The following is a 16,093-nucleotide window of genomic DNA, read 5'->3' as shown; positions in this document are numbered from 1 at the left end:
ACTTTGAGGTTCGCCGATGACATTGTAATTCTGTCAGAGACAGCAAAGGACTTGGAAGAGCAGTTGAACGGAATGGACAGATGAACATCAACAAAAGCAAAACGAGGATAATGGAATGTAGTCAAATTAAGTCGGGTGATGCTGAGGGAATTAGATTAGGAAATGAGACACTTAAAGTAGTAAAGGAGTTTTGCTATTTAGGGAGTAAAATAACCGATGATAGTCGAAGTAGAGAGGATATAAAATGTAGACTGGCAATGGCAAGGAAAGCGTTTCTGAAGAAGAGAAATTTGTTAACATCGAGTATAGATCTAAGTGTCAGGAAGTCATCTCTGAAAGTATTTGTATGGAGTGTAGCCATGTATGGAAGTGAAACATGGACAGTAAATAGTTTCGACAAGAAGAGAATAGAAGCTTTCGAAATGTGGTGCTACAGAAGAATGCTGAAGATTAGATGGGTAGATGACATAACTAATCAGGAAGTGTTGAACAGGATTGGGGAGAAGAGAAGTTTGTGGCACAACTTGACCAGAAGAAGGGATCGGTTGGTAGGACATGTTCTGAGGCATCAAGGGATCACCAATTTAGTATTGGAGGGCAGCGTGGAGGGTAATAATCGTAGGGGGAGACCAAGAGATGAATACACCAACCAGATTCAGAAGGATGTAGGTTGCAGTAGGTACTGGGAGATGAAGAAGCTTGCACAGGATAGAGTAGCATGGAGAGCTGCATAAAACCAGTTTCAGGACTGAAGACCACAACAACAACAATTATGAACAACGCTCAAGGTGAGATGTTAAAGAAATATGGGAACGACTGCGTTTATGGTGATGGGAAACATGGTCTTAATGGATATAATTTTCAACTTATAACTCTACTAGTGCTAGACGATCTGAGACAAGGGTTTCCATGCGCGTTTCTAATATCTAACAGGAATGACTCCCAGATGCTATTCATATTTTTCCAGCACATAAAGAGGCAGGTTGGATCAATTTCGCCAAATGTTTTTATGTCGGATTTGGCCGAGTCTGTCTTTATCGCATGGAATGATGTCAGGCAGCTCCATCTATGCGACTTTATTGTACATGGCATGTTGATAGATGTTGGAGGCAGAATATCAAATGTAAGATTCAAGGTGTAGAAAAACAAGGTGAAGTATACAAGCAAATCAGATCTTTGATGCATGAGCAGGATGTAGATTCATTTGATGAGATGTTAAATATTGGGCTAGAGAGATTGGAATGTGATCCTGATACAGTTCAATTTGCCACATACTTCCGAGACAACTATGTTGGGAATGCAAATTGTTGGGCATATTGCCATAGATTGAATGCTGGAATCAATACCAACATGCATATAGAAAGAATGCATCGCATTATTAAATATATATATCTCGGTAGTAAATGTGTTAAGCATTTAGACAAAGCTATTTTTGCATTGATGTCATTTGTGAAGCACAAGCTGTTTGACAGGCTTATTGTGCTAAATAAAGGTAAACTGACGAGTAAACTTAAGGACATTCGCCTTCAACATAAATCAGGGAATAATATTAAGGAGGACTTCATTATTATGGAGTTTTCTGGTTGGAAAGTGCATTCTTCTTCAAGAATATCAACAGATTATTTTGTATATGATAATGACTTTCAGGGCAACTGCAGATTTATATGCATTAAATGTAGGGCTTGCATTCATAGGTATTCTTGTACATGCATTGACTATACCATCAAATGGAATATGTGCAAGCACATACATAGTGTTTGCCAGGTTCAGTTAAAGCAGCAACCTTCTGCACACCCAGGAAATAGTGAAGTTACACTTATTGAGAGTGAAGAACTTTCTGTTGTAGACGAGAAAACAGAAATACTAGCGGAGGTAACAAAAAAAAGTGTTAATGATTCTGTACCTTTGTCAGTCCAAAGAACGGAACTTATCACAGAGTTTTCTGGTATTGTATCTGAACTGACCTCAAATGACTTGAAAACTGCTAAAAAAATGTTATCATCACTAAAGGCAACTGTAGCTGTTGGAATGTTGCAGCAAAAACAGGCACCGCTGCAAATAGAAAGGAAACAAGCACAAAAGATTTTACCTCAACGTAGACTGTACTCTACAAAGAAAAACAAAAGGAGTAATAATGCATCCCTGGTGCTCCCAAATTCAGAAGAATCCAGTTTGATCAAATTATCTCTACTGGCAGACAAAGAAGATGCACTTGTGGAAAAAGGTATGTTACTAGTGCCCCCCCCCCCTTTTCCCCTCCCAACAACATACATCCCTGCAGCAAAAAATGCTTGTAATTAAGCAGTCTGGTAAAATTCTAAGTATGACTCAAGTGGCATAGTGTGCTGCTGATGGCAATGATCAACCATGAAGTAAATAATTAATGCTGTTCCTGTTCTCTAGTTAGGTTCTCGTATGTACCCTTGTTTGCTCAGTAATTTAATTATCCTTGTAAAGCAAACATTTAGAACCAGTAATTACAAGAAACAAAATATACAGAATAAATAAACGGTCATTGCCAGCATCACAGCACCATGCCCCCTGAGCTATAAGTAAAATTTAACCAGTGCTCTATTATCTGTTAATGTCAGCAGTCTAATATAATATACTGTTTGCAGGTTCAGCTGTTCAAAAGCAACCAACAATAAGAAATACAGAGGGTGTAGCAGGTCCATCCCCCATTACAGCATGGGCCCTACAGCACAGCCCGATGAATCGTGAGTATTATAAATCCAGGTGTTAATGTACCTTTTTGTTATAAAATATCATTCTAGTTTTATGCCATAATTCCTCGTAAGTTACAGCAATCCGGTTTGCAATTCTGCTTGCAGGCTCAACTCCCATAATTCAGCCAATAGCAAAATGGGCTGAGGTGGTATCTGGTCCGTCTCTCACTACATCGTATGTGCTGAAACACAGCCCGAGGAATAGCGAGTACTATGAATCAAGATATTAGTGCACCTCTGTGTTACGCCATTGTTTATTTTTGTCACAGCTCCTTATAAATTACTTACTGTTTGCATTTCCGCCTGCAGGCTCAACTTCCACAATTCATCCAATACCAAAACAGGCTCTGGTGGTACCACATCCATCCATCAGTACAGTGCGTGTGTTGCTACACAGCTCAACAAATGGTGATTTTCTATGAATTCAGGCATTAGTGCATCTCTTTATTATAAAATGTTATTCCAGCTTTATGCCATAGTCTCTTGTAAGTTATTTATAGCAATCTGGTTTTAAATGCTGATTGCAGGTGCTGTTCTCCCAGATTTCATCCAGTGACAGGGCAGGATAAGATGGTATCGGTACCTTCCCTTACTACAGCGCATGTGCTGCAACACGGCTGTGGAATGGTATTATAAATTCAGGCAGTATTTGTGGATCCTTTCTGATCTGAAATTTTGCTTGTCAACTACAACCTTCCTTATGAAATTTCATTTCTCATTTATACCAAAGATGTTTAATTGAAATTTTTTTACCACTTGTCAGCCTGGTTTTTCTTCACAAAATATATTAGTACAAATATAGCTATATAATAGTGTGATACTTTCTCTCTGTATTGATGATATGGCCAATATTTCACATTACAGGCATAGGCAATTGTCTTGGTTATAAATTAAACTGTATCAGGATCACATACATCCTTGTTGTGAATCATGTTGTCTGCACTGGTGATTTGTTCACATGTCCCAGTACACCTCACACATTAAGTACACTTCACTAGGAAAATTAAAAAATGCTGTAACTTTTGAATCACTGCAGATAGGACATAAACTCTTTCACCCTAATCCATAAGAAACACTACAGTTTACATCCTTAATGGATATTACATGCAAGTTACACCACGAATTATATTTAGCAATAGTTTTTAAATAAGGCTAAATTTCACTCCATAGTCTTCCTTATAATAATGTCATACACACTTTATTTTACTCCTCACTAAACTTGAATTCAGAAAATCTTACCTTGCTCACTGAGGAGAAAGTGTCAGATGCAGTAAACACCAAATGAAAAGGCTAAATAAGACAACGCAGTGTGGTAGTCAGCACTTAGTATGATATAACCACCACTAGATATTGACATCTTCAGCCTTTAGTGCATAATTTCAAAAGTTTGATTAGTTGAACAATCTTTTTAGCTTCAAGTAAATGAAGTTGTCAACATAGAAAATACCCGACATTTTTATCATTTTCATTCAAGTTACGTCTCACTATAAACAGATTTTTAAAACACAGGTTGGTTGTGAGACAGCATGGATGTGATAGATTGAACTACACCATCAACTATGCCTCTGAGAAGCACAAGCAGAATGTGGAGATGGTACAGGATGAAGCATGTATCATTGCCATGACACCTAGCCAAACTGCTAGGTACAGAGTTCAGCTGTGTGGAGATGTACTTCATAGTGTTTACAATCCCAACATCAAGGGCACCTGGAGCTGCAGGGAAAGATTCTCAGAGTGAAGGTCGAAGGTGCTGCACTTCATATTGGACAGATCATGCTTCAGCAGTGTGGTAATTTGCTGTCAGTCAGTGTGACTGCACTAGACATGTTGGTCAACTCTGGTCAAGTGCAGACAACATTTTTTTTTTTTAGTTAGGCTGTGTGTTAGGATCTTTGAATTATTTTCAACTTAGAGCAACATTGTTCCTTTTATTTGATTATTTTCTCAGAATGTGCCATACGGTATATAGGCAAGATTGTGAACTCACTTTGTATGAGTGTTTTTCTCCATAATTCTCTCCCATGCCGCTCAGATGTCTAAAAATGTGTTCTTTGTGAAGACTGTCTGTAAGTCGAAGCAGTGACCAGCAACACAATATTCTGTTTACTCTTGATTCAATGCTTAACATATTCTGCAATTGACACTTATTACAAGTTAATAGCACATGCATAAGCCAACAGCAAATGTGTTAATTGCTAATATTTGAAACTTGTGAGTAGCTAAATGACATAATGCTAGTTTAATGGCTTCCTACTGCCCTCACAAAATATAAACATTAGTTTTTGAAATTTTTTTCCCCTTCACACCACTTTTCAGCACCTGATATGTGCATGCAACATTTTTGCTGTTTGGAAAGGTTTTAAAAAAATTTATTTCAACACAGTTAGCCAAGATATTTTTAGCCAAAATAATCAAAGTTTAATTCTGCTAGCTGCAATGGTATGCAGTGAATTTTTAAATGCTATTAGTAGACCTTACATGACGATTGACTGTTGGGGGATATGGTAGTTACTTTATGCATTGATTATCTCTTTGTTCTGTGTTCAGGATATATATCTCGACTGACATCTCTGCCCAAACGCTTTGTCTTTAAATATGTCTGCTTGTATCTGTATATGTGTGGATGGATATGTGTGTGTGTGCGAGTGTATACCCGTCCTTTTTTCCCCCTAAGGTATTTCCGCTCCCGGGACTGGAATGACTCCTTACCCTCTCCCTTAAAACCCACATCCTTTCGTCTTTCCCTCTCCTTCCCTCTTTCCTGATGAGGCAACAGTTTGTTGCGAAAGCTTGAATTTTGTGTGTATGTTTGTGTTCGTTTGTGTGTCTGTCGACCTGCCAGCACTTTCATTTGGTAAGTCACATCATCTTTGTTTTTAGGTATATTTTTCCTACGTGGAATGTTTCCTTCTATTATATATATATATATATATATATATATATATATATATATATATATATATATATATAAATTCCCTACAGCCTAGGTCTTCGTGGCAAACGAATCTGCTGCAGTCCGGAATCCCTGAAGCATTACACCAACAACCTGACAACAGCTTTCGCATCCCGCAACTACCCTCCCGACCTGGTACAGAAGCAAATAACCAGAGCCACTTCCTCATCCTCTCAAACCCAGAACCTCCCACAGAAGAACCACAAAAGTGCCCCACTTGTGACAGGATACTTTCCGGGACTGGATCAGATTCTGAATGTGGCTCTCCAGCAGGGATACGACTTCCTCAAATCCTGCCCTGAAATGAGATCCATCCTTCATGAAATCCTCCCCACTCCACCAAGAGTGTCTTTCCGCCGTCCACCTAACCTTCGTAACCTCTTAGTTCATCCCTATGAAATCCCCAAACCACCTTCCCTTCCCTCTGGCTCCTACCCTTGTAACCGCCCCCGGTGTAAAACCTGTCCCATGCACCCTCCCACCACCACCTACTCCAGTCCTGTAACCCGGAAGGTGTAAACAATCAAAGGCAGAGCCACGTGTGAAAGCACCCACGTGATCTACCAACAGACCTGCCTACACTGTGATGCATTCTATGTGGGAATGACCAGCAACAAACTGTCCATTCGCATGAATGGACACAGGCAGACAGTGTTTGTTGGTAATGAGGATCACCCTGTGGCTAAACATACCTTGGTGCACGGCCAGCACATCTTGGCGCAGTGTTACACCGTCCGGGTTATCTGGATACTTCCCACTATCACCAGCCTATCCGAACTCCGGAGATGGGAACTTGCTCTTCAATATATCCTCTCTTCCCGTTATCCACCAGGCCTCAATCTCTGCTAATTTCAAGTTGCCGCCACTCATACCTCACCTGTCATTCAACATCATCTTTGCCTCTGCACTTCTGCCTCGACTGACATCTCTGCCCAAACTCTTTGTCTTTAAATATGTCTGCTTGTGTCTGTATATGTGTGGATGGATGTGTGTGTGTGTGTGAGTGTATACCCGTCCTTTTTTCCCCCTAAGGTAAGTCTTTCCGCTCCCGGGACTGGAATGACTCCTTACCCTCTCCTTTAAAACCCACATCCTTTCGTCTTTCCCTCTTTCCTGATGAGGCAACAGTTTGTTGCGAAAGCTTGAATTTTGTGTGTATGTTTGTGTTCGTTTGTGTGTCTGTCGACCTGCCAGCACTTTCATTTGGTAAGTCACATCATCTTTGTTTTTAGGTATATTTTTCCTTCATGGAATGTTTCCTTCTATTATAACCATATATATATATATATATATATATATATATATATATATATATATATATTTAAAAAGAAAGATGATGAGACTTACCAAACAAAAGCCCTGGCAGGTCGATAGACACACAAACAAATACAAACATACACACAAAATTCTAGCTTTCGCAACCAACGGTTGCCTCGTCAGGAAAGAGGGAAGGAGAAGGAAAGACAAAAGGATATGGGTTTTAAGGGAGAGGGTAAGGAGTCATTCCAATCCCGGGAGCGGAAAGACTTACCTTAGGGGGGAAAAAGGACAGGTATGGACTCGCACACACACACATATCCATCCACACATATACAGACACAAGCAGACATATTTAAAGACAAAGAGTTTGGGCAGAGATGTCAGTCGAGGCAGAAGTGCAGAGGCAAAGATGTTGTTGAATGACAGGTGAGGTATGAGTGGCGGCAACTTGAAATTAGCGGAGATTGAGGCCTGGTGGATAACGGGATGAGAGGATATATTGAAGAGCAAGTTCCCATCTCCGGAGTTCGGATAGGCTGGTGTTAGTGGGAAGTATCCAGATAACCCGGACGGTGTAACACTGCGCCAAGATGTGCTGGCCGTGCACCAAGGCATGTTTAGCCACAGGGTGATCCTCATTACCAACAAACACTGTCTGCCTGTGTCCATTCATGTGAATGGACAGTTTGTTGCTGGTCATTCCCACATAGAATGCATCACAGTGTAGGCAGGTCAGTTGGTAGATCACGTGGGTGCTTTCACACGTGGCTCTGCATTTGATTGTTTACACCTTCCGGGTTACAGGACTGGAGTAGGTGGTGGTGGGAGGTTGCATGGGACAGGTTTTACACCGGGGGCGGTTACAAGGGTAGGAGCCAGAGGGAAGGGAAGGTGGTTTGGGGATTTCATAGGGATGAACTAAGAGGTTACGAAGGTTAGGTGGACGGCGGAAAGACACTCTTGGTGGAGTGGGGAGAATTTCATGAAGGATGGATCTCATTTTAGGGCAGGATTTGAGGAAGTCGTATCCCTGCTGGAGAGCCACATTCCGAATCTGATCCAGTCTCGGAAAGTATCCTGTCACAAGTGGGGCACTTTTGTGGTTCTTCTGTGGGAGGTTCTGGGTTTGAGAGGATGAGGAAGTGGCTCTGGTTATTTGCTTCTGTACCAGGTCGGGAGGGTAGTTGCGGGATGCGAAAGCTGTTGTCAGGTTGTTGGTGTAATGCTTCAGGGATTCCGGACTGGAGCAGATTCGTTTGCCACGAAAACCTAGGCTGTAGGGAAGGGATATATATATATATATATATATATATATATATATATATATATATATATATATATATATATATATATATATAGTTATAATAGAAGGAAACATTCCACGTAGGAAAAATATACCTAAAAACAAAGATGATGTGACTTACCAAATGAAAGTGCTGGCAGGTCGACAGACACACAAACGAACACAAACATACACACAAAATTCAAGCTTTCGCAACAAACTGTTGCCTCATCAGGAAAGAGGGAAAGACGAAAGGATGTGGGTTTTAAGGGAGAGGGTAAGGAGTCATTCCAGTCCCGGGAGCGGAAAGACTTACCTTAGGGGGAAAAAAGGACGGGTATACACTCGCACACACACACATATCCATCCACGCATATACAGACACAAGCAGACATATTTAAAGACAAAAAGCTTGAATTTTGTGTGTATGTTTGTGTTCGTTTGTGTATCTGTCAACCTGCCAGCACATTCATTATTTTATATATATATATATATATATATATATATATATATATATATATATAAAAAGAAAGTGGTGAGACTTACCAAACAAAAGCGCTGGCAGGTCGATATACACACAAACAAACACAAACATACACACAAAATTCTAGCTTTCGCAACCAACGGTTGCCTCGTCAGGAAAGAGGGAAGGAGAAGGAAAGACAAAAGGATATCCTTTTGTCTTTCCTTCTCCTTCCCTCTTTCCTGACGAGGCAACCGTTGGTTGCGAAAGCTAGAATTTTGTGTGTATGTTTGTGTTTGTTTGTGTGTCTATCGACCTGCCAGCGCTTTTGTTTGGTAAGTCTCACCACTTTCTTTTTAAATATATTTTTCCCACGTGGAATGTTTCCCTCTATTATATGTCTGCTTGTGTCTTGTATGTATGGATGGATATGTGTGTGTGTGCGAGTGTATACCTGTCCTTTTTTCCCCCTAAGGTAAGTCTTTCCGCTCCCGGGATTGGAATGACTCCTTACCCTCTCCCTTAAAACCCATATCCTTTTGTCTTTCCTTCTCCTTCCCTCTTTCCTGACGAGGCAACCTTTGGTTGCGAAAGCTAGAGTTTTGTGTGTATGTTTGTGTTTATTTGTGTGTCTATCGACCTGCCAGCGCTTTTGTTGGGTAAGTCTCATCATCTTTCTTTTTAAATATATTTTTCCCACGTGGAATGTTTCCCTCTATTATATATATATATATATATATATATATATAAAGCAGACATGTCTGCTTGTGTATGTGTGGATGGATATGTGTGTGTGTGCAAGTGTATACCTGTCCTTTTTTCCCCCTAAGGTAAGTCTTTCCGCTCCCGGGATTGGAATGACTCCTTACCCTCTCCCTTAAAACCCATATCCTTTTGTCTTCTCCTTCCCTCTTTCCTGATGAGGCAACCGTTGGTTGCGAAAGCTAGAATTTTGTGTGTATGTTTTTGTTTGTTTGTGTGTCTATCGACCTGCCAGCGCTTTTGTTTGGTAAGTCTCATCATCTTTCTTTTTAAATATATTTTTCCCACGTGGAATGTTTCCCATATATATATATATATATATATATAATCTTCACATGTAGGTTCAAAACAGATAATATGGTAGTTTATGCATTGATTATCTCTTTCTGTGTTCAGGAGTGTAACAGGCTCATACTGTATGTGATGAGACTAAAAGTTTTCCAATGAGAGTGTGGATGTGCAGTTCTTAACATACTAGACTTCCATTTGTTGGTGTGACAGTCAATTCCTAATCTAACAACACAGGTTGGTTTTTTCACTATTTTTGAAACTCCCTCCAGACTAATAGCCAGAATGCTTCTTTTGAGAATTTAGGGATTTTTCCTCCTAACTTTGGATGCCTGTTTCGTTGTTAGCCGTTTCACCCTGTCAGTTACATATAATGGTAAAATTTTACTTGCAGTTCAGGTGGCGTGCTGTGCTGATGTCAACAGTGACCAACCATGAAATAAATAATTAATCCTGTTCCTACTCTATGGTTGACATGTTCTTGCATGTACCCACGTCTGCTCAGTAAATTAATTATCCTAGTAAAGCGAACATTTAGAAAAAGTGCTTACAAGAAATGAAATATTAGAGAATAATTTCCAGCACTGCACAGTCATTGCCAACATCACTGCACGAGGGTGCCTAAGCCGTAAGTAAAGTTTAACCCATATAAATGTGATATCTTCTTGTTTTCTCATTGTCATGCCACAAGGAGCATGAGTGCACCAGCTAATGTGCAGCAATAAGTTAATAAGTTACTTGTCCTGTGACGAGTCGGAGAATTAAAGTGCCATAAGATTGCACCAAGCTTCCTGGTACGACAGGGCCCACCAATAGACACTGTAGTATTCGTGAGGATGAATGTGTTAAGTTGACAGATTCTCAGTATGTCCTACAACAAATAATTATTTGATAGTGTGCACACTTGATTGTATTTGGGCCTAACTTTTTGTTCTTAGTGTTGGTTATGTTGAGGCTGCTGTGCATCTCATCCCTTCTGTGATTTTCAGAGCAACTGTATTACCTAAATTTCTAAGCCAAAGTTCCATTAATGTGGTTGTTCTTGAATCCTGTAGTCTAGGATTATCTTTTCACACAATTTCTTATGATATTTCCAGTACTTGAGAAGGAACTCACAAATTGTTCATTGTTTTGAACACATATTATCCACTGCCCACTTACTGTTCCATATTGAAGCATAACTACTACTTTGTAATAGGATTACTTACATTTGGCTTGTAAATGTGACATTACACATTGTGCCACAATAATCTTTACTAATCATTAATTGTGTCTAAAATTATTAAAGTCTTAGGCCAACATTCCTTACTACTTCCAAACTGTTTGCAGTTTTCACCACTGGCTTTTGAAATATACTTGATTACACTTTCGATACACATAATGTACTAGTGCTACCATTGTGTGTCTGTGCCCAGTGCATGTCAGGAGAGCAACAAACTGGGCAGTGACTTTTAAGTATTTTATTTACTGCCAAAAATATGTCAATAAATGTGATCTTTAAAAACAAATGAATCACCAAAGTAAAAACTGAGGTTAACCCATCTGGAACTGACAAACTTCCATTGCTCGACTGATTGCTGTGAGATGTTGACAGTTGGATAAAATGGTGTCTTTTTCCTTCGCAACATATAGTGTAAAACATCATCCCATCTCATGTGTTAGTCTCACCTGCAAAGTTAACAAACATCCAAAGGTTATACTTTACAGTATTACATTTCCAGATCAGGATGATCAGTATTTAAATTCTGGTTTTCTGTACATTTGAGGTGCAATGAGTCTCATTTGCCATGCCTTGTTGATGTCTTATGCTGATTTCTCTTAGACAGGTAACTTATTGAAACTGAATAAGCTCACTGCACTGTTCATGGTAACATAACTTATTTATAGTTTCCATCAGATAATACTAACCTTACAAGAATTCTTGAGCTATAATTTATGGGTTGAAAGGCTGTGGTCAATGTATAAAACTACTACTCCAAGTGGGGGAGACATCTTCAGAGGTACAATGGTAACTTCCATTCTACCTCGGAAGATGTCTCCCATAGTTAGAGATGAAACGTCAGGAAGAAGTAATTTTATACATCAACCATGGCCTTTTAACCTGGAAATTTTGACTCAAGAAAATGCTGGCCATGAAAGTGTACATTGTATGACTTTACAAAAATTGTCACCTGCTGTGTCCCATAGAAGTACAATAGTTAATAGTAGTAATGTTTAAGCACATACTAAATAAATCAATTATATGCAGCAACATGTTCAAACATATTATTTAAGGGTGTATCATTCAAAATTAAGCACAATTTCTTTGATTTCACTGAGAAAGAAATAGAACTACACGAACAATGTATTCTACACTATGCTAATCTTTATTTTACCTCTTTGTGCTGCTGTGGATTGGAAATAATACCTGGCAGAAGAGATATGGTGTGATTTGGATCCATTGTCTGAATGGAAATGTTGGTATACTTAAAAGCTTTATAGAAGATGTCAAGACATGTCAAATTAGCAACAGATAAAATATTTGCACACTGTTATTTCTAGATACTATTTTTGTACTACAATATGCTAAGAGGGCAGATTCTCTATATTGATCTGTTTCACCTTGTTCAAGTAATTAACACTATGTTGCCTACTATGTAGCCTTTTGACATTGCATACAGTTAAACAAAAGGACGCTTTCATTTTGGGAACTGCTTTTCAACAATGAAATTATTTCAGAGATAGTACTCAGAACCATTGAAAAAGACTACATCATTTCCAGATAAGTAAAGCAAAATTCTGTCTCAAAAGTAACTGACAATACGTAAATCAAGATAATTGTTGGTTTTTGTTATTTTTGGGGGGCTTTCAAATAAGAGTGTGAAGAACTGGATTGGTTGTATGCTATAAACGGCACTGGTAGACTGAATTTTGGAGCAACTATACCCTTGAAATGTCTTATTTTGCCTTCGATTTGATGTTTCAGCAACCTGTGATGCCAGGAAACTCACAGATAAACTATATCATGTGCCAGATGTCGAGCACCATTGTGTTTGGAAGTTCCATTGTTCTGTGTGCGAATGGTTTTGGAAGTTTGGACAAATCAAGTTTCTGAAACCAACTGGAAAGAAACTTAATTATCAAAAACTAAGATTTTATTGCAATTCATGATACTGTGAAATATTTTTATAATTGCTGTACATTCAGCTAAAAGTTACAGTAAAATTTTCTTGTAAGTTATGCCTGCAGAAACTTTTGTACTGAATTTAATCTTTTCTTTTGGTTTATAAAAATGGTTCAAATGGCTCTGAGCACTATGGGACTTAACATCTATGGTCATCAGTCCCCTAGAACTTAGAACTACTTAAACCTAACTAACCTAAGGACAGCACACAACACCCAGCCATCACGAGGCAGAGAAAATCCCTGACCCCGCCGGGAATCGAACCCGGGAACCCGTTTTGGTTTATAATTTTGATGTAAAATCTATTTTCTGTTTAAATATGAAGTTTCAATTGTGTATCTTAATATTTGTAGCTGATGTGTAGAATTTTGAAAACTGTTTTTTCATATTCTTTATGTTTTGTATGTCACTGTATTACTTCATAAAGTCTATAAGATATAATGACAAATTATGAATATAGTCTTAAAATTGTACTAATAAATCCTAATTAAAAATTTAATATTTAAATTCCAATCAACTGTTTAATTTTTTCCCATAACATACTCAAAATGTAAATGTGTCCTGATGACCCAGGTGTATCTTACATGTTGCAATGTTTAAGTGTGCCAAGTTACAGGTAATAATGAGACACAATTCATATGAGTGACTCTGCATTGGCAGTGTAAGCTGTGAACACAATTTCATGTTAGCAAAAGCAAGCATCATCTGCAGGGAACCAGCGACTGTTGGATATTGAAATTGTAGACCAGCCACAAGTTACATGTAATTTTTCTTTATTTTGAGTAGTTTCACTCAACAAATGTGAGCAGCTTCATAAAATTATGTGGCCAACGGCCACACATTACTTATGTCAGACTGTATACAGCACCGGCGTCATACAAAAATAAAAGAAAACCACAAACGAATGGACATCCGTGTTAGTTTTTGGGATTTGAAATAAGTCACAGATCTCGACCTGATACTTTGATTCTGCCTTTATTCAATGCCGAAGAGCCTATGCTTTGAAAGGACCTTTTAATTTGCAGAATATTCCTACAATTTTGCAGCTTGGAAGTTTTTGAATAATGAAGTAAAATAAATTTATGGTAACATGAAACTCTTGCAGTTAGGTGGTTGTAACATGCATTGCACTTTTAAAACTGGAGTGTCACAAACAAATTGGGAAAGATCACCATTTTCAGAGCCTTGTATTGTGTTTTTCACAATTTGCCTACACGAAGGTGTCAATATACAGAATATATAGTGTCTTCAGGTTTTCCTTTGCAATTCTGTGGCATAAAATAGATTGAAAATGTGGCCAAACTAGCTTTAAAATTCTCCCACATCTAAGAACTTATATTTCTCAATTGGCTTCAAATTAAACTCTTACCTGATTCAGAGTGTTTGAAAACTATCTTAACAGTTGGAGACAAATTCTTAGGTCAAAAATTGGCTTTTTTCACTGACAGCACATCCTTTCAAAACATTTTATGTGATTTTCTAACTGATGTATCTATGGCTTATTTTTTGTGTAATGAGTTGTTCACTTTTACCACCTCATTAATACAGCAAGTTGTCAGTTCAGACATTTTGCATAATCGGAAAATCCCTCGTGTAGGCTGACATGAAGAATATTAAGAATCTGATCACTGCACAATGCTTCGTGTATTTTGGATTTCACTGCAAAGGTACCAAAAGAAAGTTAAGGACTTGACTGACTGACATCTTGAGGCTAAAAGAAGAAATGCATTCTTGTATTACAGCTACAGCTTTCACCCTTTATGTGTAAAATCCTAACCACTTTCACTAGGGAGCCATTCCATGTCAAATCAACACACCTATTTTACCTCACTCTCTTAGATTTTGCTGAAAGTTGGTATACTTATAGTGGGCATGGAGACTAAGAAAAATACGAAATTTCAATTTTTTATCTCAAACCATTCCTGAAATATGGCTATGTAAGCTTTTCAAAAATCAGCCAAAAATATGTGAACGGACTTTTTTTAAATTGTCCTAGGAGCTGCCCTAATTGAGCTAGAGAACTGGGAAAGGTGTCATTTTGCAGCAGTTTGCATGCTCTTTCCAGGGATATACAACAAAACATAGCTTCTAATTAATAACCTTTTTCAAAATACTAATTAATATTTTGCTTTAATTTTAATTTTTTTACAAAAAGTACATAATTGAAAATTTTCAAAATATTTCCATAACTACTTCATACTATTGTAAATCACATGGCAAAATATAAATCTGGGATGATGATGGGTTCATTGTTAAAAAAAATTATTCCGGACTCTTGTTTTTCACTAATGGCCCTAGTTTGACCAAACTGACCTTTAACAAACAGGAATTTCTTTAAAATATACTGAAACTATTAGAAATATCAAAACATCACCTTATTAAACCAAAACTAATCATCACACTTTATAATTAAGTCGATTGCTTATTTTAATTTCATACAACTTCACTAACAGTATATTAACCGATATAACAAAAACAAGAAATTGAGCATTTAACTACAAACTGAAATAAAGTATGAATAAGTATAAGTATTTACATAATAGTTCTGGTCCATGGTGTTTGAAATGGAACTATTAAACAAATTAAATACGTAATGCTTATTTTTGAGTAACAGGTATCTGTACATAGCTCAATTTAACACAATAGGTACTAACAATAATTTTGAAACAACTTTCTATAAAATATAACACTAACCTGAGACAAAAATTAAGTTTTGAGTTGAAAGCAGTTTCCCAATAAATTTTCCTGGAACTTCACATATTACATTTTAATAAAGCTGACTGGGTTTGGTTTACATCACTTTCATTAAGAATGTATGTTCTCTGTCGGAGTAAATGGATTCACAACTGACACCCACAGGACATCTGCATGTGCAGGACAAGAGAACGACTTAGCTGGTCCACATGGATGAAGAAAAGTTATTTTCACTTCATCAAGTTCTTCGTTTTTTTCTAAAATGTACCCAAGCCACCAGTTTCTGCCATATACAGTGGTGACGTAGCCTGATACATCTTGTAACTTCAGTTTGTCTGGTGATGTAGTTACTTCCCTCTCCCAACTCTGCATATCACCTGAGAAGTATTTGACTATTAATTTTGATGTAGTGTTGGGAATGAAAGCGTGAAATTGCTGTGTTCCTTTGATTGTCAATGCCTCTTCAAGTCGGCTTTTTAAGAATATTTCTGAAGCAGCGTAG

At 38.0% G+C, this 16,093-nt stretch overlaps 1 protein-coding gene across 1 annotated transcript; it reads left to right on the top strand.

Annotated features, from left to right (window-relative positions):
• Nucleotides 1–697: 697 nt before the first annotated feature.
• LOC126163050 (uncharacterized) lies at nt 698–13,293 on the top strand. The gene is made up of 6 exons (XM_049919942.1): nt 698–2,224; nt 2,619–2,717; nt 2,832–2,934; nt 3,036–3,134; nt 3,254–3,353; nt 12,700–13,293. Exons 1-6 carry the CDS (start codon nt 1,069–1,071, stop codon nt 12,826–12,828), a joined length of 1,686 nt encoding a protein of 561 aa, XP_049775899.1. The 5' UTR covers nt 698–1,068; the 3' UTR covers nt 12,829–13,293.
• The last annotated feature ends 2,800 nt before the right edge of the window (nt 13,294–16,093 follow it).

Source organism: Schistocerca cancellata, chromosome 2 (genome assembly GCF_023864275.1).
Source record: "Schistocerca cancellata isolate TAMUIC-IGC-003103 chromosome 2, iqSchCanc2.1, whole genome shotgun sequence".
Taxonomy (NCBI): Eukaryota; Metazoa; Arthropoda; class Insecta; order Orthoptera; family Acrididae; genus Schistocerca; species Schistocerca cancellata.
The sequence above is the reverse complement of the archived record's forward strand: the minus strand, read 5'-3'. Positions and strand labels throughout refer to the sequence as shown.

What these genes read in the sequence shown, in the direction of transcription:
- LOC126163050 (XM_049919942.1), top strand. Translation starts at nt 1,069, where the DNA reads ATGCGACTTTATTGTACATGGCATGTTGATAGATGTTGGAGGCAGAAT. An exon ending in GCTACACAGCTCAACAAATG is followed by an intron (nt 3,135 to 3,253) that starts GTGATTTTCTAT and finishes TGCTGATTGCAG; the next exon opens with GTGCTGTTCTCCCAGATTTC. An exon ending in TGCAACACGGCTGTGGAATG is followed by an intron (nt 3,354 to 12,699) that starts GTATTATAAATT and finishes TTGATGTTTCAG; the next exon opens with CAACCTGTGATGCCAGGAAA.